At 46.0% G+C, this 23,490-nt stretch overlaps 1 protein-coding gene across 3 annotated transcripts in view; it reads right to left on the bottom strand.

Moving 5' to 3' along the window:
- sh2d3ca (SH2 domain containing 3Ca) overlaps nucleotides 1–20,984 on the bottom strand; it is a 42,254-nt gene extending 21,270 nt beyond the window's left edge. Inside the window, exons 1-3 of one of the 3 annotated variants that reach the window (XM_023831817.2) lie at nucleotides 20,872–20,984; nucleotides 14,992–15,682; nucleotides 11,778–11,808 (exon numbers count right to left, since the gene is read on the bottom strand). In XM_023831817.2, coding sequence (XP_023687585.2) covers nucleotides 11,778–11,808; nucleotides 14,992–15,682; nucleotides 20,872–20,890 — 741 coding nt within the window. In that variant the 5' untranslated portion in view covers nucleotides 20,891–20,984. Of the gene's footprint in view, nucleotides 1–6,987; nucleotides 7,266–11,777; nucleotides 11,809–13,938; nucleotides 14,065–14,991; nucleotides 15,683–20,871 lie in introns of those variants that run through there. The other 2 variants (XM_023831819.2, XM_023831818.2) reach the window with 2 other exon arrangements.
- Between the last annotated feature and the right edge of the window lie 2,506 nt (nucleotides 20,985–23,490).

Below are 23,490 nucleotides of genomic sequence, written 5' to 3'. Positions count from 1 at the left end.
GTGGTGTCTGTTTCTCTGAGGCTCTCTGATTGGTCATGCTGGCAAAAATCTGGCCAGCATTCTGGTCATAACATCCAGCCTGGGCTGCCGGTGATAAGCACAGGCAGACGGGCACTGTGGTCTGCACTGACGGGCACTGTGGTCTGCACCGACGGGCACTGCGGTCTGCACTGTCGGGCACTGTGGTCTGCACCGACGGGTACTGTGGTCTGAACCGATGGGCACTACGGTCTGCGTTAGCTTCTTGAAAGCCGTGGGGGTGAATCTGAGCTATATAAATGCTTTACTTCAATCATTTATATTTCTCAAAATGATTTTGTGAAAATGTAGTATTGCTCATCTGTAATTATGTCCAAAATCATGCATTTAAATGTTCTATATTTCATTGCAGGCAATATGTTCCAGGCATGTGTCTGCTAATGTCAAACCCAATGCTGCAGACAGGAAAGCACAGTTTGGAGATAGAGATAGTGACAGAGAACAGAGAGATGAATGATTGTCAGTCAGTGGATTCAGCAACAAAAAAACACAAACCATCACGAGTCACATGCAACACAAAGAAATCAGAGTTGATGAATGTAATCAGCCTTTTTCATCAGTTAATAACAGATTGTGCAAATGATGTTAAAAATGTTTGTTTGGGTCCTTACCGGTGAAGCATTTTTGTGTCTCCAAATTCTCTCAGCACAAAAACACTCTGAGCAACTCGAAATGTTCCAATGGGGCTCAAATTTCAGGCCAATGAGCTACTCATTCCTTACTCTGGCTTTCAAACTGGACTCTTTTAAGCAGAACAACATTAAGAAATAACACCCATATCAAACTGGTGTAAGGAAAATCTACTTATGCTCAACTATAAATACATGAACTGCAATTAATTGGTAATTTGCATTTTTGGATTTGTAAAGCTATAAAATGCTCATGGATAGATCATTCTAAGTGTTGCAGACAGCCAACAGAAATAGGAAAGCCAATTGTGACATATAACCTGTGATACCATCTCATCTTCAAAGGCCTGCCTTCATAATGGCCAATTTGCAGGCCTTTCAGGTCACAGGTCATTGCTCTTATGGATCGGAGGGTCTTGAATTCATAACCACACCAACCCGATCAGTCAACCAAGGAGGAGCAGGCATGATGGTTTCCACGGCGATGTGGAAAAGCATGGGATGTTTCCAACGCTGCCTACACAACACCGAAAGGCGGATGCAGAGATAGATCCGCTCTGAAGAAATACGAATTGTTTCCTATAGACATTAAATTGATTAGTCAATAAATGTCAGCAGGAGATGAACGAGGCTCTGAAACACTACTCTCTGAGATTATGGCAAGAAAAAAACCCAGTAAAACTTTGTAAAAGATTTAGCTACGAAAAAGGCCAATGTTTTAGCAACATAAAGAGAAGTAAGTGTGTGATGGATAATGGCCCAGCTGGAGTGTCTTCCTCGTCTGCCACATCACACCCTGCTCAGATGTAGCAGATACATTCGCTTCTCCTCACGCAGCCAGACGCGGTGTGAGAAGCGCCCTGTTAAAAAAGCTCCCATCTACTGCTTCCAAGTAAACGCTTGATGAGTCAATGCAAAACGATATTTAACTGGTGGAAAAACAAGGGAGAGTGAGTTTGTTTCATGAAGGTATGCAGGGGAGGTGTATGACTTAGTGGGTTAGGATGCCACACCTGTGACCGGAAAGTCCTAGGCTCAAATCCCGGCGCTGGTAGAGTGATTTCGCTGTTGGACCGTCCCCGCAAGGTCCAATTGTGCCAAGAGATGCCTGCCTCTGCTTTCTGAGATGCATGCTGCTGTAAGCATTTGCTAATTAAAGGTCAAAAACACCGCTGGGTGACATTGTTCGAGTTGGTTAGTGGTCATGATTTGTTATTGGACAAGTGATTGCCTGGGGGAATACCTTAGCCAGAAAAGCCCCACCTCCACTGTGAGTCCTTTATGTTTTATTCTTTCAAAGATTGAACATGGTTTTGTAAATCAGTCCGTCTGAGAGATCACTGCACCCTACATTCACATGGGCTGAAAATTTTAATATAAAAGTTCACTCAGAACTTCTTCTCTTTCCTGAAACTGTAAGATCTAACCAACAACACACCGCTCAGATTAGTCAGTCCGATCAGCCTCTCCTTCAGAAAAACACAGCATGGAAGTCACAGACCATGTAATCGCACTGACGTTGGGACACGTCCTGTTACCGGGGGTGACGGTGAGGCCCCTGTCACTGCGTGACTCTGCGGCCGCCGTGTTCATTAGCCGCGGAGCGCACTGCATTAGTGAAAGGCCAGCGGGAGCAAACACTTCTTGGCCTGGTTAATATCTGATGCGGTACAACAGCAAATGAACAGACTAACAGCCGGAGCGGAGAACGCCAATGAAAACAGCTCCAGGACACACGGACACAAAGACAAAAACAATCACTGCTGCTTGGACCCCGAACGATGGACAAGAGAACGTTACGTGTTCGCCACGTGTCTGCACCTCATGTAGCTGAAATTTTCATCTGCGTTAAATGAGATTGCTCATTTTTTGTTGATTAAAATTAATAAACAGGGCACGAAAATCAATCTCTCCCACAGATTGCTGCCTCCAATCTTTTGCACATAAATAATACAGCCTCACTGCACGCGCCAGGTGGACCTGGGTAGCTGGCCGCGGGCCATTTTTCCTCTCGGATCCGGAGGAAGCACCTGCCGGCCTCAGCCTGCCGGCCTCAGCCTGCCGATAACACTTCGGAATGCTGTAAGAAGAAATGCCTCTGATGTCGGTGGGGGTGCTGAAGTGCGGACCCCCATCTCCCGATCTCACCGTGAGGAATGTATCAGTCATGTTCACAGCCCCCGACCCCCCCCCCGCCTTATTGCCGAAGCTGCAGCAAGCTCCAGCATGCGAGCCCATTGGCTGCTGATGATGTCACCGCTCTGAGCTCAGGCACGGCCGCCTCACATTGGCCGACCGGGCAGATGCTATCAGAGAGCTGAGATATCACTTTCATTCATGCGGAGCCGTCGCGATGTGCAGATGGGAGGCTGGCGGAGCGGCAGTGAGCCGGGGTGGGGCGGAGCCAACACTGATAGCCGCTCATCCTCTGGAGTCAATGCGGCGATTAACCCCTTCAGTGCCACTGCCCACAGAACAATCCTGGCAAAGGCAGGCAGTAACCTTTAGGAAGCACAGCGGGGACAGTGAACCTTTAGCGAAGCAGCGGGTAGAGCGGGCAGGCCGGTCCTAGGCAACCGTGTCGCTTCCCTACCCAGCTGTAGCTTCCTGAGAGACTCAGTGGGACACACGGGAGAAAAAAAACAAAAAATGAAAAGAGAAAGGAGAGATTCATAGCTCTGGGATTGGAAAGAGAGGGCGTGGCCTGGCTTTGTAGTGAGATCAGAGAGACCAGGTAACAGGAGTACACAGAGACAGCATCGTGAAGGGCAGTCGCCATGGTGATGCCCAAATCACTCCTTGGATGTCCTTAGTTTTTGTCAACATAGAGGCACCACAGGATGTTAGCATGTGCCCTTCCTAAAAAGGTAGGGTGGAAATGTTATAAAAAATCTGTGTAACTGACACATAGCACCCCCAACTTTGTGGCGGAACCCCCTGGGGTTCCGAGGTCGCTGCGTGCCATGCTGCTCCACAGGCGAATCCAGCCCACATCACTCCGTCGTCCTACTTTCCACCATGCATGATGTCATTGTTTTCTGCTGATGCCGTACGTGCAGCACAAAGACGCCTGACTATTCGCAGAACACTCTCCAGGAAAACCAATATTAATTTTGCTCCGAATAATGATTTTCTTTCTCCTCAGAAAAGGGGAGGAATTCACCCTTATCGCCACCTCAGCGGCAGAAAACAGAAGACTCATCCTTGAAAGATTTATCCTTCAAGGGTTTTAGCAAATTACCTGCACCATTTAGCCTACAAATGAATCAATATCTGGTCTTATCCGGCAATTTTGTTTGATTAGTTATTAGCGTACTATGCATTCTTGATATTATTTTGTCAGTATCGTCGTATAAACACATTTAATGTTTCAATGCTTATTCAGAATTTTCTCCTATTGCTAGTTGCTTGAACCCTGCAATAACACCTGGAGTATCCTGATCTGCATGCGAGCGTGAATACCTCCCATTCAGCGCTGAAATTAGTCCCTGACCTCGCTGGTCATGCAGTGTCTGTGCTGTCAGTGGCAGAGGTGGCCTTCGGGACAGAGAGACAATCAGAGGTGCACTGTCCAGATGTCTCCACTCTGAGGTCAGGTGGGTTCAAAGGCGGATGGGGGACACAGAGCCCTTTCTAACCTTAACTTCCATAAAAATCTCCATAAAAGCATCGAGTCCACTTGTGGAAGCTGAGGAAGCTAAAACGAGGCTTTATTTGCCATCTGCACAAGTACATTGGAATGCTACTGTTCACATGTCCCATCATGCTCTCCTCTGTGACACACACATGGATATATATATATATATAGATATATTGCTGAGAGCGAAGCCTGGGGTGCGATCATATTGCAGGCCGGTTAAGGTCCTTGTCCAAGGACTCGACGGAGATGTGACTGTTCTGCAGAAGATGGGACTGAAATCGCCAACCTTCCGATGGCAAGCACAGAGCCCTAACCTGCTGAGCCACACCCCCCCCAATGCATCCTGGGGGGTGCAGCCAAGCAAACCCCCCCCCCCCCCCTCCAATGCATCCTGGGTGGTGCAGCCAAGCTGTCTGCTGAGCCCCATTGGTCACGACACTGAACCAAAGACCAAAACCCATAACCAGTTTTCCGCATTCCTGACTATAAAACACGGCAGACGCATGTAGCTGATCACTCAGATTGAATGTTAACTTTTAACACGTCCATTCTGACCAGCATTGTACAAATAACTTGCCCACTATCTTACAGATAAAGTTCCTAACCTGGACAGGACATGTAGCCCTAACTGGAGAACATGTGAACGGATGGAGTCAATGCACAGGTCTGGGTAACTTACACGGAAAAAACTCACTCGACAGAATCCATTTCAGCACGTTATGCAACGTAAGACTCTCAAAGTTCAAAGCCAGCGTGATTGTTTTTTAAACCAGAAGACTCTCTAGGAATTGGAGACCTGATCCAAACACCTCCGCCGCTGCCACCCCAGCAACCTGCAGCTCACCCACGATCCATCTGCTCGCAAGGTACCAGGAGCCACAGGGACACGGGCGAGTGCAGCGTCCTGCATGACAGCCCAGAAACGGGGCCAGCTGCACCTGTCCGGGGGAGATGATGGGAACCACGTCGCCACCTACTGGAGGGAACAGTCCGCAAGATCGAAATCCAACATAATATTCATGGCTTCAGTCTAAGCTTGTTTCAGCTACATAAACAAGCCTGCTGTATTTTGCTGACTTAATGAAACTGTTTCTATTTTATCATAATACACCTTTAGTAGCTAATACTTGTATGCGACTCTTTTTGTAATGCAAAGGAGGATTTCACTGCCAGGAAGCTAGTAGCAGACAGTAAAATCACTTTGTTTATCTAGAGGCTTAGGATCAGACTCGGCTCTTCGTTATATTTTCCGAAAGTGTAACATTTCCTGGCCATGCGAGTAAAGCGGAGTTTCGGTAACGTTAGAAAAAAAAACTAATTAGGCGAGGATAACTGCCGAGTTTATCCAGTTAGGGGGTGCTTTACGGTGGAAACCCTGAGGAAGTGACAGTCCCAAAGAGGCTTTGCTCACAGAGAAAAAGCTCACAGAGGGGGATTTACATCATGCACATTTAGACGGCAAATGCGTGAGCGCCGCTCACAGCTCGGGTGAGAACAACTGGGCTGTCATAACAAAGGGCTGCCATTCAGGCGTACAGAGCAGGCCGGCCCGATGCCCCCACATGGGGGGGAAGAGATTAATCCCCAGCGGGGGGCGAGCCGGGCTTCCCCCTGCACCTCAGCGCCGAAACAGGGCAGTTTGGCGATGTTGGGCAAACTCTGCAAGCTGGCAGACCGACATATGCAGGTGGCACACAGGAGAGGGGGATGTGGGACCTTGGCCGGCAGAGAAAGGGGGGATTAAGATTTGCAAATTATCAAAGTGAAACTGCGCATGGGGCAGATGGGGGATTTGGGGTTAAATCGCCCTAAACAACGCGGAAGACAATAGGAGGGTTAGGGGCAGACGGGGAAATCCTGGGTTTTAAAGGGCCGCTGATGTTGGAGAAAAGCGAGAGAATTTCAGCAGCGCTTCAGAGACAAATGACTAAACTGCGAGGAGGGATGAGGGTCGAGTGTCAGGCTCTCCAGCCACGGCTTGATGGAAACGAATCGCCGGTGAACCCCAGCGCCGGAGTCTGGGACAAGCAGCCAATGTTAAACTCTCCAAGCCCAGAATGGGACGCGGGGTTGAGTGAGAGACAGCTTCAGGCTGCAGCCTGTCACCGGAGAGTTAAAGGTCCTGGCTCATCTACAAGACAGCAATGCATCCTGCCCCGCACGCTCGGAGATTACACTCGCTGGAGTTAAAATGCCGACGGGAACTGGACTTGTCAAAAACACTGTAAAACATTCCCAGCAACACTGGAGAAGCAGTGAACTCCGGGAAACATTAACTTTCCCCGGGATGAGGGTCACGCACCACAACCGCCGCTTAGCTGCAAGTTACAGTTAAACCGTCTCACGCAATATGTCAACAAACCAGCCGCGTCCACAGTCCCGGCTCTGCGCCGTCCTGTCAAAGCCAGATCTGATGCCCAAACCTCAGCTTTGATTTAACAAGAGCCTATTTCTTCTAAAAACTCGAACTCGGAGCTGAGCAATCAAGGCAGCTTTGATTTCCTGCAGCCGCGAACTGCACTTTACAATCTACAACCCGGGGACGATCCTGACATGACAGGTGTAACATTCCCCGCCCGGCTGCAGCCGCTGGACAGCACAGTCCCGCTTGGGGGGCACAGCACCCACAGCACCCTCCACGCCCCCCCCCCCAGCTCTGTGCCCAGGCTCCTCTCTCACCTGCACCTGCATAAAGGAGCCCCTGTAGAAGCAGCAGGCGGCGGCGGACAGGGCGCTCCACAGACTGCATCTCTCCGTCATGGCTCCGCGCGGCCCTCAGGGGGCGGTGTGGGCTGCTCTCTGTCGGTGCTGCTGCGTCCCGCTAACGCGCCCGGTTCATCCCTGAGAGGCTGCGGCCGCTGGTGCTGCGCTGCTGCTGTTGCTGCCGCCGCTGCTCGGCTCACGCTGCCTCCGCTGTCATCGCACACTCTAACCCGCAGTCCCGCCCTCTACCTCCCTCTCTCCTTCTCTCTCTCCCTCTCTCTCCCGTTCGCTCACTCCCTCCCACTATGCTACGCCTCGCGAAGCTGCCTGAGATTACCTCATCTCTTTTCAGATGAAAGGAAGGAGAGAGGGCGGGGGGTTGGGGGGCTGGGGGGGGGGGGGTAGGGCGAGGAGATGCTAGCAGGCACTGGGGGAGCACCGATGAATGCAGGCAGACCCCACCCACCCCCACCAAGCTCGCAGCATCGCCGGCAACAGACAATACGGGACGAAGGAGAGGGGGAGGGAAAAGGGGGGGGGGCAGGCTAGGGAGGGGGAGGAGGTGTGCCACATAGTTTCAGCACCTTCTCAAAGAAATCTGTCTTTTATTCTGCCGTGAAAGGAGTCCTATGCGGGGGTCGGGGGAGGGGGGGGCCCACATTCACACGCACGGCAATGAAGCATGAAGGGGAGAGAGTGTGTGTGTGAGTGTGTGTGTGTGAGAGAGAGAGAGAGAGAGAGAGAAAGAGAGAGAGGGAGAAAGAGAGAGAGAGGGAAACAAAAGTGTGCACAAATTCAGTCTCAGTCAATTCAGAGGCACTGAATATGCAGCAGGTCTGCAAGGAAAGGCGAAGGTTCCCCAGGCAGGTTAGGGCCATGGTGCTGCCCCTGTGCCCCCTCCCACAATATACACACAGAAGGTGCCGCAGGGTGGGGCCTCATCCCCCACAGCACCGAGTGACATCACCTCTCTTCAAGCAGGCCTTTGCCATGGCAACAGACTGGAAGCTGCGAGACCATCGGCAAGCCACTCTCAGCGCGTGGGCGGAGCTCGGGAGCCAGAGAGGGACCCGAAAGTTCCCGGCCAGGATGGGTATTCCCCCATTCCCATTAGAGACTCGTCAGCCTCTGATCTGAGGCTTATCGGACGTGAAGGAAATTGACACCATGACATTTCCTTCCACAGCATCTACACGTCGCTTGTAGAATGAAAGGAGCTTCCTGATGCCTGATGTCACTCTACAGATGACGGTCTGTGAGATGGGGGAAGTCCAAACTCCTCCCTGGACATAAACCATCACCCATGGATGGAACATCTCCATGCCCTATCTGATATTTGACACATTGTCCCTATGCTATAGTACCGCACATGTGCACTCAGCTGAAAGCTGATTGGTCCCTGGTGTGCCCACTCTGACATCAATCACCAATTCAAAACATATCATTGGCTTATCATAAGGCTGGCCCCTCTGTATGAATTATGGCCCCTCTTATGGCCCCCGCCTTAAAAGATGCTAGAATCACCCCAGGTGCTGACCTTGCAGCTACACCCATCCCTCATCTCCTGTTTTCCTTCTGACATGCTCCCCCCCCCTAATCTATCACCCCCTCTTTCCTGCACTGACATCTCTTCATCATTTCTACCCATTCCCCCCCCCCGCCCCAACTGCCCATCGTCACGGCAATCCACCCCCACTGTCCCTACCCCGCCCCCAACGACCCCCCCGCCACACTCACACACAGTTCCAGTCTCTCCCTCCGCTCCCTTTCTGACTATAATTAAAAATTAATTACTCCAAAAGTGTCTTAGAGGCGGATTGGAAACTCACGGTCAGATCAGAACGGCTACGGCCACAGGGCACCAGTGCAGGGGATAAATGATCGTTTTGGGGCAAATCTCACGGCGTGTGTCGGAAAGGCCCTCGTCGGCCTTTGTGTTTTGTGTAAAGCCGCACATTAGCCCTTAATACCGATCTGCCTGCCAGCTATTAGCTCTGTCCTCGTACCTTAATGGGCGGCGCACGGCGGTGTGATGATTAAAGCGGGCGACTCAGCACAATACTGGCATGAACCCCGAGGAAAAAAAAAAGGCTTCATGAATGGGACGCGGCGGTAAATCATCCATGATAAACTGTCAGATGACTGACCGGCCAGTTGCTCAGATATTATGAGTCAATTTAATCGAGATATATTAAAGCAAATAAGGTGTATTTCCTGCTCCAGCATAGTCAATTTTAGCCCCAATCAATGTGGGTTTCTGCAACAATCCAATTTCTAGATCATAAATGCAGAATGTGCTTCCAGCACAGACTGCCAAGCATTTGTAAGTGGGGAGTGTGTGCGGTGTGTATCTGTGTGTGAAGTAAAACACCCCCCCCCCTTAACACCAGCTGGCTCCCGGCACACATCCCCCCTCCCTTGAGTATGGGCAAGTCTCAGCTGAGCAGCCAATTGGCTAAACGCAAGACACACACTAATTATGTCCAAGAGAATCTGCCCCCCCCAGATGTGAACATGGGGCAGCCGCTGCTTCCCGGATTTTGGCTTGGGGCCCACAAACTGTGTTTTGGCCCTTTAAAGTCATTTTTAAACGCAATGATTGTAGATGAGAATGATTGTAGTTTGATGCTTAAAGCAGGAATATCGGCACAATAAAAGCGCTAAATCTATCGGCGAGTGAGAAAACGGCACTATAAGGAGCATGGGGAAGGTTCCAGACAGGGAGGGGGTGAGTCAGGCAGAGCTGCTTATTTCCACTTCCTGAGTCACGCTCCATGTGAGCACCTCACACTTACAGTGCAGACGGAGAGCTCAATGTGCACCATCATGACCACGCGTCTGAAGCACGTGTGAGCCTTGTGCAGAGGACAGCTGGTGAGCAAGGAGAGGCAACGCGCAGCAGGCTCACGCAAGGTGAAAACCGGGCCTGACACCATGCTGAATAACGATGGTATGTGGCGGCATCTAGTGGAATAATCATGCATTACAAAACTGCAGGACTTTAAGGCAGTGACAACATGCACTGCCAAATACTTTCACATATATTCTGATATATCCATCCATGCATCCATCCATCCATCCATCCATCCATCCATTTTCTGAAAACGCTTGTCCTATGCAGGGTCGTGGGGGATCTGGACTGGGAACAACCCAGGAAATATATATTTACATATACTGTATACACACATATATACATACATACATACATACATACATGCACACACATATATGTGTGTCTGTGTATATATGTGTCTGCATGTATGCATGTATATATGTATATATATATGTTTGCATACAGTATATGTAAATATATATATATATATATATATATCTGTATATGTGTGTGTGCATATATATATAAATATATATATATATTTAATAATAATTTTCATTGATTCAAGCTGATGCATTGTGCAGAGATTTTCCATGAGAAACTGAAAAATCAAATTAAAAGCCTTAAGCAAATAGAAAAAACTGGAAATTATTGACTGATGCTGGAGGTTTTACTGAATAAACGCTCAAGAAAGCAAACAGCAGAGTGACATAAAATAGTAAGTGAAACAGTATAAACATGAATAAAAAGTATTTTGTGGACTATATATTCAGTTTTAGTCAAACTCCACATTGTGGATTTCCTTGATCTACATGATTATTTTAGAAAACTGCATTGCCTCTTCTCCAAAGATCCCACTAAAATTCATTAATAACTAGTTATGGCCTTATATTTTATTAACCTAGTTGCTAATGCCACTGGCAATAATTAGTCATCGAACAGGAGCTTGATTTTCTGCAGGAAGTAACAGTTCAGTCTTTTCAGAGAAAACCTTCCTCTTCAGCATCCTTTTGCCCCCAAGTGGCCATCAATGGGAATGACATGCACCTTCGCTCGCGCTGTAGAGAGAAGCGCCCACCACTGTGCAGACAGGCAAACACATCAAAGGACACCCCGTCCCATGCACCACGGCCTCAGAACCCCCAACCAAGGGACAATCTATCATGTGTGAAGGGCATCTCTTCCTCTCCGCCCCCCACCCCACTGACCAACCAAACCTCCCCCCTCCTCTCCCAACCCCCCTTTCTTAGCATTTCCTGTCTCAGTGTGAAACTGGACAAAGAGATGAGGTCAATCATGGCCTTTTGTTTTTGCCCTCCCTGCTGGACACCCCATATCCTGCGTGTCACATCTTCCCTCCCCAGGACCATTTCCCAAGGGCTCCCCAGTGAACTGCTTTCTTACCCAAGGCATTACAATGCCTGAAAACAAAGGAGATGGACACTGGCGTTTAAACAATCCCCCTGAACGAGGGCTTCGCATGTCTCCCGCATCACATATCCTGAAGCGCCACACAAAACCTTCAGAATTATTTACAGCCCATAAAATCACCTTCAGCTAAAGCGCTCCCTACGCCCCTTTGCTTAAAAATTCAACTCTTTAAACATTAGATTATTTACTGCTATAAATGTAGCTTTACTAGCTTCATGTTACCGACCCTCACTTCCGACATTCAACATAACAGAAGAATGAGATCCATGGTCCATAATCCACTGCTCCAGCAGGATGATCAACAAAGACATAACAAATTAATTGTACCGTCCAATCAGGACCGGTCTCCTCCAGTATCACTTTAAGCTAATTGGTCGCTCACAAACATAAATGACAGGATGAGAGAAATGTTCCCTCGTATCCAAAAGAGACGCACCAATACGCAACTTCACGATGATCCTCATCATTTTTGACAATTGCAGAAAGAGTGAAATAATCTTACCTGCACATAGTTTTCCATGGGATCCAGGTGTCTATAAAACACATGAATGAAATATGATCATTATAATGACTATGAACCATGCAAAAAAAAAAATCACTGTAATTCAGTTATTGTGTATACAATGTATTCTAATGAGCTGTATCTTGATAATTATAGAATAATAGTTTATGTTGAGCTTATTACCAGTTTTTTCCTTAATATTAGGCACATGCGAGTGTATTTATATTTGAGTCCATGAGATGAATGCTGGAGAATGGCTGCTCAACCCATAAACAGGATGTCAGAAATTCCATCCTTTCCACGGCTTCTCGAATGAGGGAAAGAGAGAGCAAAACAATGCTAAATGCGCAGCTATGAACTTCTGCACAGCCATGCAGACCTACAACCCCCCTCTTCCCCGTCCCCCCCGGCTGCAGCCCCCCACCACAAAACCTAACTGCATCTAATTAAGGGACTTCACGGAATTGACTGTAAAGCCCAAGAAGAAACTCTCTGCTTCTTACCACACTTTTAAAACTAATATGGCAGCTAATTCACATCTCCAGCTGATCACCAAGCATTCAAACCCAGGTCAAACAAACCATTCCACAAACTCTACGATTTCCCATAGTCTTTCTTCCTATTACACACACACACTCCCACTCAAACCCTGATATCCCCAAAACGTCCCTTAGATAGCATGACAAATATGATGATCAGCAATATGCACCTTATCACAGACATGGAGCATGGACATTGTGTGAGCACAGCATTCTGGAAAGGGGGGAAATGCTATAGACTGTTTTGTTTTCACTTGGCTGTGTTATGCTGAGTGCACTCTGCTATGTGGATGCCCTCACTGCCCCCACAAACAAACATGCCCCAAGTCCAATTCCTGCCTAGTCTTTTAATGTAACGAAATTAGTGAGAGTGCCCTGCTTTGTCAACCTTTATCACAATTCTGTATGGTATTTGTGTGTGTGTGTGTGTGTGTGTGTGATTAGGTTTACTTTGTGATGACCAAATGTCCCCCACAATGTAATAAAAACAAGTTATTTTGATGTTGTGGGGGGCATTTTTCAGGTCCCCACAAAGATCTGTGAATGCAAAGTTCAAAAAAGTAAAAATGAGAAAAGTCTCGTATTCTGTTTGCTTACTTATAGGGTTAAAGTTAATTGGGGCTGGGTAGGGGTTAAGGTTGTCATGTTCCACAAACAGCACAAATTCTGGCAACTCAAATGATCAAAAATATTTCTGACAGGACACGTTTATGTTTTTTCTTTGGTTAATGCAGAACAGTACAATTTGCAACTACTGTACTAGGTAATAATTGAAACCCTAATCCACTAAGAATTAATTTGCTTCGCGACACAGCAAAGAAAGATTTTTTATATCACAGGATGGTCAGCTGAAAATGTTCTGCTGAAAAACGGCTAAAATGTTCCCATCGTTGATGTTAAGTGAATTTTTTTCTGACACTGTATCCGTTTGCTCTGAATCACGTTCAACGGGCACTGAGCAAATAGGTCTTTAAAAAACTGGAAAACAACGTGCATACATATGTATATTTTCTAAGAGACGGATCAAAAAAACAAGTAGATTAGATAGATAGACAGATAGATAGATAGATAGATAGATAGATAGATAGATAGATAGATAGATAGATAGAAAGAAAGAAAGAAAGAAAAACACCCAAGAGAGAGGAAACTCCAGTTCTGCGCGAGACCGGATGTCGCCGCCACCAAAACCAGGACACGCACCAGCTGGACGGACCAAGATCACGCAAAAACTTCTGAAACTGCAAATGCCCCGTAATCTCCGCAGGTTGTGAAACAGGTCGACATTTTGCGCAGACACACCTGACTTCTCTCACAAAACCCCCAAATCTGTCGCACTGTCGTTGCTACTTTTGTGACAATACGAACGCGTCTCTTTGTTACGCCGCCTATGATACTTCTGAGAATGCAGATATATACTTACTGGATATTAATGGTGTATGTGAAAGGGCGAGCTATAAGTATGTTTTTTTTTTTAAGAAAAGCTTCAACAACAAAAGCAAAATAAAAAATGTTTAAAATAAAAGATATTTACTATAAAGAGAAAAAAAGAATTATTATAGCCTACTTATTGAAATGTTTTGCAGCATGCAATAATAAATACGAAAACGAACACAGCACTATACCTCACACCCATGGTTCGCAGACTTTTAAACACCAGGCTACTCTTTCTGTTCTCTCCTCTTCATGCAAAAGCCACGTTTAATTTTCTGATCTGCAGGCGACTGTTAACGGCCGCGACACCAGTTGCTTTTTCCCGTGGATTTTACGAGCAGGTGTGGGAGGGGGGAACTGGGGAAGGCGCGGAGGGAGCTGGAGAAGGCTGGGGGGGCTCGTCGCGTATTCTCTAGCTGGTGCATTAGTGCTGTATGTGTTACTAAACAATATGAATATGAAAAGATAATCAGCTCTACTCGCTACTGCAGGTATACAGGAAATTTAATTTCTCGTGCTTTCCCACTGTTCTATGGTGTAAAATACTGTCAGCGATTACGATATGCAGTATTACGTGTGCAGTACTGTAAAGTAGTTATAATTAGAGATCAGACATACAAGTCCCGTTACCCAGAAAAATAAAATCGCCATTGGCTAGAAAGTGCACATTTTCGTGCAGTCCATAAAGCTTTTTTTTCTAATGTATTTGTGAGAATGACGTCAGACCAAATTCAGCAAAAAATGAGATGACCCATCAGTCATTTATTGGCTGCTGCATACAGCGATAACTAATTCTGAAAGGCTGTGACGTCAGGCTGAAGAAACTGAATCGTCATCCTGCAACTCCGGTCCTTGTTTGAACTACCTGCTGCATCAGTTACGCTCTGCTTTGGGGACATTCCAAGGGAGCCTAATGCACTTCATGTTTATTTTATAACTGAATATCCTGCTTATTTCCTTTGTTAACGTAAAGCTGTTGGCTAGACAATGGAGGCTTAATGAGGGGGAGGGCCGCTGTCCTTCCACCACCTGCATTAGCGCCAGAGCTCAGACTACAAGCTGCGGAGAATTGCACTGGTTTTCATCACCTCATTTCTCACCGAACACAGAGCACAGGTCCTGGCTGCCCTATTAAATTAAATCTGAAAAGTTGACCTTGCAGCCCGACATCTGTGAAGTTGCTGCAGGTATCACTAATATGGAGTATATCCAAAAACTCAGCGTTCACAGCTCCTGTATCTTACCTGTTGAAGGGCCTGGGGGCCGGCGGGGGGGACCCATCCTGCTGACTCTCCTCCTTCAGGATAGAGTCACATGACACTTTCCTAGGTAAACCGCTGGACTCAGAGGAAGACTTCAGGGTTGGGCTGAGGTTTGATTTTGGTGTGCTGCTCGTGAGGGCCCAGTTTGTGGTGCATTCCTCCGTACTCTCTGCCAGTGCTGGTTGACTTGAAGAAGTAGGAGAAACAGGTGGGTTTGATCGAGAGGCGGCTGGATTGACTGGTGAAGGGGATTCTGTGGGCTCAGCAGGGGCACTCTGTGTGGGATTAGCTTGGTCTGGCTTGGACGTGGAGAAGAGCGGCTCTACTGTAGGAGCGCCCTGGCTTGACAGGGCACTGAGTAAGGGCGAGTCACAAACATAGTCGGCCGGCTGCCTTTGGCTCTGGTTCCTCCTCAGCTCTGACTTTGCCTTGTTCTTCTTGGAGTCCTTGTTCTTCCTCAGCAGGAAGCGAGGCAAGGTGCCTATGTGGGTGTAATTATCGCTGGAGCGGGCATAGCTGCCGTTCTGCGGGCACATGTCCATGTCGTCGACTGACTTTTCCTCCGTGGATGTTTCACACAGACTCCCATGATGCCTCAGGGTTAATGCGTCCTGCGATTTGTCCGACGAGCGACGAAACGAGAAGCGGGAAATGGTCCCAAACCACTTAAAGCCTGTGGAAAGAGACAATATTTAGCATTTTTTGTACACAAAATTATTTTTAAAAGTCAGCTTTTCTGTTCATTTGCACTGACATATTTTATTATACCTTTAAGGCATTTCTGTGTGGGCAGAGTTTGTGACATTTAAAAATGTAGATCAATAAACACCATTTTCCAGAGCAGAGGCGTGTGCACAGAATTCATTGTCCCCCCCCTTGCTTGGCGCAAGTCATCTTGGGGGACTCCCCACCCCCATTGGTAAAATTTTCCGTGGGGGCCCCAAAACTCCAAGGCTAATTTTTACCTGCATGTCACATTAATTTGACACTTTTCTCCAAAGTAACTTACACCAGACGGAGGGTTTCAATGTATCTGTTTCCTAAGCTTCAAGCCCCCTGCCTTTACACTGTTAGCAAAATGCTCTGCTTGATGAGCTTTTTAATCCCAGCCCATCTATTCACCCATCCATCTTGTCCCTCCATCCAACCGATTTGCCAGGGCAGGGTCACGGACTGCGGCCTGCAGTTTGTCCCAGGAAGTATGGACAGGATGCCAGTCCATCACAAACTCTCTGGACAATTTAGAAACACTCCCTTGCCTAACTGTGTGTCTTTGGACTGTGGGAGAAAACAGAAGCACCACAGCATGATACTGGCAGAACATGCTAACTCTCAAATACCTTCAGTTACACCCAGAGAGTCACTGCGTCACACGCACATTAAATATGAAAAATGTAAATAGGCCCTGAAGCAGATTTTATTGCACCGTCCACATACAGGTACATCCTGGTGAGATCATGGTGCCGCGAAAGGGGGAACGCTGGAACATAATCGGATGTGTCTGGCTTCGGGGCCCAATAGGAGGCTCTCATGGGGCCCAAAATGGCAACCAGCAGCCCAGGACCATGGTGAAACATATTGCCGCCACCAAGAACTGAGCCGTACCACAAACTGCTGGTTTTCCATTGTAAAGAACTCAAGCCATACCCGAGCTGTACCCAAGCCATACCCGAGCTGTACCCGAGCTGTACCCAAGCCATACCCGAGCTGTACCCAAGCCATACCCGAGCTGTACCCAAGCCATACCCGAGCTGTACCCGCGCTGTACCCGAGCTGTACCCAAGCCATACCCGAGCTGTACCCGAGCTGTACCCGCGCTGTACCTGCGCTGACAGGACCCTGCTTACTATCAGGGCTGAAAGTGTGACCAAACCGAGCTGGTTGCGTCACTATCCGATGGGTTGAAATGCACAGAGATACCGGTGTTCTGCGCATGGATTGTCTGAAGGAATAAAGGGCATATTCTATATGCTATTCTTATTAGTAGTTTCACACGTCGCTATGTATTCATGTACTCTTGATAACTTGGAACTTGAAAATTTCCAAACTTTTTTACTTTAAGTACTGTAGAACAGCTGAAACGAATGGATTCGTAATGCAAATTTATGCAAGTGAATGCTAATTCCGCTAGCGTTTGATGTTGACATAACACGGCGATTCCCACAGACGTGCTAGTGGAAATTAGCACACAGTAAATCATGATGTACACCGTGTGAACAGTAAATAAGCGTCTCTTTGGTTTTAAGTCATTGTCGCTCTCCAAACCCGGCAACGCCTTTACCGAGCCGACCCTTCTGCAGTGTAAATTTAAACCAAAGCGAGCCGGAACTGCGCTGTAACTAGGGTCTTCACAGTTCGGCTAGGGTGCGGCCCGGTTCCCGTATGCCAGTGGAAAAGCACCAATACCGATGACAAGTGATAAGGAGAGGGATTCAAAGTGGTGGAAAGTACAAAAACACAGGGCAATGAAAAACAGGAACTGGACTCATCACTGTATATGCATAATGCCTAAATGTAGGTAAACAATGGCAATTAATAGTGTAGCTGCATAGGCCAGTAGAATAAATGATGAGTCATGATGTAGGTCTACAAATAGCCAAAAAGTAACAAAATTAAAATTAACGCTATAATTCAATATGATGATGATGATGATGATGATGATGACATGGAGATGAAGAGGCCATCTGATGGCAGGAGAGAACAGTGACATTAGGACCTTTATCTGAGAATTTGTCTGCCCTGTAGGGGTTGTGGCAGAAACTTCTTGCTCCCAAATTTTAGCCGAGACTTTTTCTGAGAGCCTGTGCATCATTCACGGGCGTCAGGGAGCTCTGCCAATTTGCAGGAGACTCCAGGAACTTCTGGGGAAGGTGGGATGTCTGAGGTTAATATCATAGTCCAGAAGTTCCCAAATCTGATCTTAAGCTGCATGAACGACTAAGAGTTGAGACACAAAGGATGAGAGCAGTGAACCTAGACATGTCGTTTTTAAATGGTACTTTGTGGTCTGTTATATTTTTAAGACTAGCCTGTGAACTGAATCTATGGCAAGAGGCATTAGTGTGGGTTTGTGTGCTGCAAACTGCTAGTACTAAAAACCATTGAATTTCGATGTTACAGATAGCAGATTTTCCTGTTTGTAAAATGATGCTCTTCAGTATGAAAACAGCACATGGTACAAAGCAGCGGAACATTATTTTAGACTTACTGTCTCACATTCATTATCTTGTATTTATTACATTACGATCTGCAAGTAGCAGAATCTCAATGTTCTATGTATATATGACAATAAAAAGCCTTGAACCTTGTGAATCGCATGAAGTCTTACACTAGAGTTTTAATCAATTAACACTGACAATTTTTTTAATTAAATGCCTTTTTACTTGGGGTGGCACTGTGGTTTGCACTGTCGTCTCACACCTCTGAGGCCAGCGTTCATGTCTCCACCATGGCTCCACGTGTGTGGAGTTTGCATATAGTCATGCATACAGTTTGCATAGTTTCCTCTGACTGAGGTCAACTGGGGTTATCAAAGTGCCTGTAGGTGTGAGTGGTGTGTGAGTGGTGTGTGAGTGGTGTGTAAGTGGTGTGTAAGTGGTGTGTGACTGCGCCCTGTGATGGGTTTATGTTGATATCTCATCCTTGCTTGTTCCCTGCTTTGTGCCCAAGGGCTCAGGACGCTTGTGTCCCTGAAAAGGATGAATGTTTACAGAGAATGGATGGATGGATGGACTGTTAACTAATTTCTCTCATGGAGGAGAATGATTCTTCATGGAAGAAAGAACAAGCAAATGGGTCGCATATGCGTTTAAAGGCACGTCAGTATAAGTCAAATGTTGTGTGGAACAATACTCTGTCTGTTCTTCAGTGTAATTGTTCATTTGTCCTGAAAACATAAGCACATTCGGGATGAGACATCATTTTCCACTGACAGCGAGACATTAAAGCGGTGTTCAGCTCAGCAGGGTAGGGATCCACACCCATATCTGGAAGGTCATAGGCTCGATTCCCATGACTGGTACCTTAACCACGTCACTGGTGGGCCCTTAGCCCAGCTGCTCCAGAAACAGAGGCTAACCCGTATTTTTTCTTGTACGTCTCTATTTATCATTTCCGTTTAGGGTAACCACATGACATTAAAGTCAAACGGTATCTGTAAATCCCAGATATCTACAGATCTGGTTCTAAACTACGTAAGCATGTAGTCATCGTATACAAAACACAGTTTTCATACATCAGATTACTTATAACATTATAGAAACTGAGTTTCATTAAGTGTCATGTTACTGAGGGTCATCCATGTAAGCCATTTCCCAGTCTCTTTAGCTTTCAGCATACTGGCATATCTCAAAACATCTGTACCACCTTTTAATCTTTAGAAAACAACTAAGAGCTGGAAATTAACAAGTTTTAGTTGAAGTTTACTTCCTGATGTTCACAAATTAAACAGAATCACTTATTCATAATCAAACTACAAATAATTCGACATACACAGCACTACTACTACAACTATATTAATAATGGAATAACATGCAGGAAAAACAATAGGGAAAATAATAGATCTCAAAATGGTTGTTCCTAGATGTTCCTAATTACTGTGCTCTCGAGAAATGATTTTAGGTTTAAGTCATGTGACAAATTTATGGACCCAAGGTCCACCTTTTGGTTCTGAAAACAAAGACATCTTTACGAGAAATAAATGCCTCCAACAAGCTAAACTATCTTTATAACATGTGTTCTAAATCTTAAAGTGTAAATTTTATTACAAAATGCGTTTGTTTTAGATATTAACAAAGTGTATGGTTTAAAATATTTACGTTACACTGTAAAATGTGTTAACTTAGGTATAATCTTTTTTAATAAGTTCATAATCTTGTGTAAGAATTGAGACCATAGACATTGTTAACTGAAAATTGCTGGACACCTTGCTATTGGACTTAATAAAAAATAAGTATAAAGTAATATTGATAAGTCTTTAAACTGAAAACCCTGTTCTGTACCAAGGTTGGTTGGGTGTGGTCAAGACCGAACATCCCTCTGTCTGCCCGTATCACACAGAAATATGACACAGAGACTGAAACGCTATAGGGAAAGCATTTTCTGGTGCGCTCGTAATAGCTGTTGTTTACTTCGATTTTTCATCCCTTTCTAAAGTCTATTTTCCTCCAGAACAACAAATATAAAAATACATGAACTAAAGTTTGCTTCTTGTGGTTTCACATGGTCAAGTTACTCTCACACATTCTCATTCTGCATGTTTTCAGTCTCAGAAGTGCGGCCGTGAAATCGACCCCAATACCAGGTACAAAGGGGAGAAGAACAAAGTCACTTTAGCAGAAAGTGTTACAAAATGTTTTCTCAACTGTTTACCTTATTCAATATAAGCATCTTTGAGATCTTGAAAGGCACCATATAAATTAAATGTATTATTATTACTATTATTAATATTCAAGTCACTTTAGCAGAATAGAGTAAGCCTGCCGGTTCATTGTCAGATCTGTCTTATTAACTTATGATGTTTCAAACACTCATATGCTGACAAATGTGTACTTCAAATCTTTTAATAGACATATTCTAATATGTTCAATTCATTTTATAAAAATTAAGTCTCAAATATATCAATTTCACATTTGAAGCACCTATCACCTTAATTATGTTAAACGTCTTGGTGCGGATTTCTGCTGAACCGCACAGCAGAAGTCGTTAAAGTGAAACGTTAATTTCCTGCAGAGACAAATAAACCTTTTACTGGCTGCAATCAGATTCTCTCACAAAATCCGGAACCATCACGACCTGATGCTCCCTATCGGCGCCGTCGGTCCCAAATGGCGCGAGAGTGAGGCAGGCGGCTGGGAGACTTACTAAGCTTCCGCTTGCTCATGGTGCCTGGGGCAGGATGTGAGCGCTCGGGGCGTTTCGGTGCAAACTGCTGTCAGGCTGCTGTCAACTGCTCTCCTCTGCTGCGGTATGATTGCTGATCAAAGCCTCTGAGGACAGCGTGGCTTCCTGTACTGGGCGGGGGTGTTTACAGTGTGCGCTGAACTGGCTGGAGACCAGCGCCCAAGCTGGATGCAAATAAACTTCTTCGGCTAGTTGAACTGGCTCAGCCCTCAGCCAAAGCTGGGCAGTCTGGGTGTCTATGGGTGACTTATGCCGATGTCTCCTTTGACTCGTTGATTTCGGCTGGATGTTTTAAGGAAGCAGATCATTCAAGCAATCGATTAAACTTTATTAATATATCACTTATTAAACAACTCAAATGCGATTAAAATGCACAAAATTATTATTTAAAAATGAATGTATAAACTGAATTTATGCATAGTAAAAAGAAATAATAGTAGAATAATCAAATAATAATAAATAAAATAGGCACAAATACTGAAACAATATGAATACGGACAAGGGTCTTTGGCTGGAACATTGTGGGGGTTGAGGTCAGGGGCGCTGTAAAGGGGGGTTAAACGATGACGATTCTCGGGACCCATGACTGAGAGGGGGCACAGAGAAAAAAGTCTCAGCTGTGTTGGGGGCCCTGTCAAGATTCTTTTCATGGGGCCCAAAATCCTTAGCAGCGCCCCTGGTTGAGGTCTCCACCCATTACGGGGGAAGCATGATTATTGGGGGGGTCGTATTAGCTGGTTTTGATTTATTGGGGGGGGGGCTACAACCCCCCCATCCCTCCCATAATTTACGCCCATGAATACGGAACATTACATAAAAGCCAGGCTACATAGATGAGTTTTTAGTTTCCGTTTAAGAATATTGATACTCACTCTTTATTTTTTTTTTATGTAACACCACTCACATCCTCAGTTTGGAATGTAATAACTAAAAGTAGCCTCAGCGTTACGGTGCACAAGCACTGGCCTGCTTTGCAGATCAGCTACGCGAGAGAAGCCTTCCTGGATCAGTAGTGTCCTGCAGGGCCATGTAATACCTTATAAACAAATCAGAGAATTATAGAATCAATACAAGAAGTAACAGGAAAGCAGTGTAAGCACTTCATAATAGGTGTAAGGTGTGCTCTCCTTTCGTTCTTAGTAAGCACTCACACAACACACCACTGAATTAACTGTAAGCATCTCATTTGAGGGGGCAGCATGGTGGTGCACTGTTGCCTCACAATTCTGGGACCAGGGTTCGAGTCTCCACCTGGGTTACATGTATGTGGAGTTTGCATGTTCTCCCCATGTCGTCCGGGTACTCTGGTTTCCCCCCACAGTCCAAAGACATGCTGAGGCTAATTGGAGTTACTAAGTTGCCCATAGGTGTGCATGTGTGAGTGAATGGTGTGTGTGAGTGTGCCCTGCGATGGGCTGGCCCCCTGTCCTGGGTTGTTCCCCGTCTCGTGCCCGTAGTTTCCGGGATAGGCTGGCCCAGGGAGCAGGGGAAAACACTAGGGCTGTGGGGATACTCAACCTTGGGAGACCAAAGAGCACGGGATGGCCAGTGACACCTGCTGGCCAAACAGGGAAATGACAGACAGGGTGGGACAAGGCAGGGACTGATCCTGACAAAAGTCTTATGCAAAGAAAAGGTTTAAATGAGCTTTGTGTTGCTGTAGAACTGATTTTATGTCTGTCAAAGTGTGTCAGCTTAGCTATTTTGAAACCTTTCTCAAACCCTAAAGTCACTCCAGCATTTGCAGTGACCATCAAATACACCCTGTGCACAGCAGGTTAGGCTAGTGAATACTTCATTCAGTCATTTAACAAATCTAATTAATTAATTAATGGTTAGTTGGTGGTCAAATTTAATGAATGCATGGAATGTCTGGGGGTACCCCCTGAGCGACGGGTTAGGCAAAGCGAGACGGGGTTACTGATACAGCACATTATCATACACCGAGGCCATTCATTGTGCATTATATAAATAAAATAAACATACAAGTAAAAAACATAAAAAGAAACTAGTACGACCAGAGAGGTTTAGGGTTATTTATGTTAATTTGCATACATTCTAATGTTAAATTGTTTTTTTTTCCTGAGGAAATCTACACTTCCTAACCAGATAAATACCTTTAAACTTTTTCTTTGATTGCCTGAGACTTTTGCAAAGTACTGTATGTGCATAACATTTTTTGGCCGCGCATATAGAAACATGTAAGCACGTTCATCACTTGTGTGAATGGACTCCGAGTGAAGGTGGAGAAACAGTTTTCAAACTGTTTCACTTCCCCTGCTGCGACTTCCGCCAGCTACTTCCTGTCAGTGCCTGTCGTGCTGTGCTGCAGTGTGAGGTGATTCTGCGGTGCCCTGTGCTGCGGGGGGTGGGGGGGGGGTTGCAGGAAACTGCAGTCTAATTAGCAAAGAACTTGTTAAGAAACATTCACAGGGTCACCGCCTGCCGATTCCAGGATGGGTGCAGCCGTTGAGAGACTGAAATGTGTAAATCTTAGGGCTCCACTTTTAAGAGCATTTTCACTATAAAATATCTGAAAACCAGTCAAGCTTATTTTTTTAAAAACAGAATTGTATTAAT

Source organism: Paramormyrops kingsleyae, chromosome 7, assembly GCF_048594095.1.
Source record: "Paramormyrops kingsleyae isolate MSU_618 chromosome 7, PKINGS_0.4, whole genome shotgun sequence".
In the NCBI taxonomy this organism is placed as follows: domain Eukaryota; kingdom Metazoa; phylum Chordata; class Actinopteri; order Osteoglossiformes; family Mormyridae; genus Paramormyrops; species Paramormyrops kingsleyae.
This window is presented reverse-complemented; position numbering and strand designations above follow the sequence as displayed.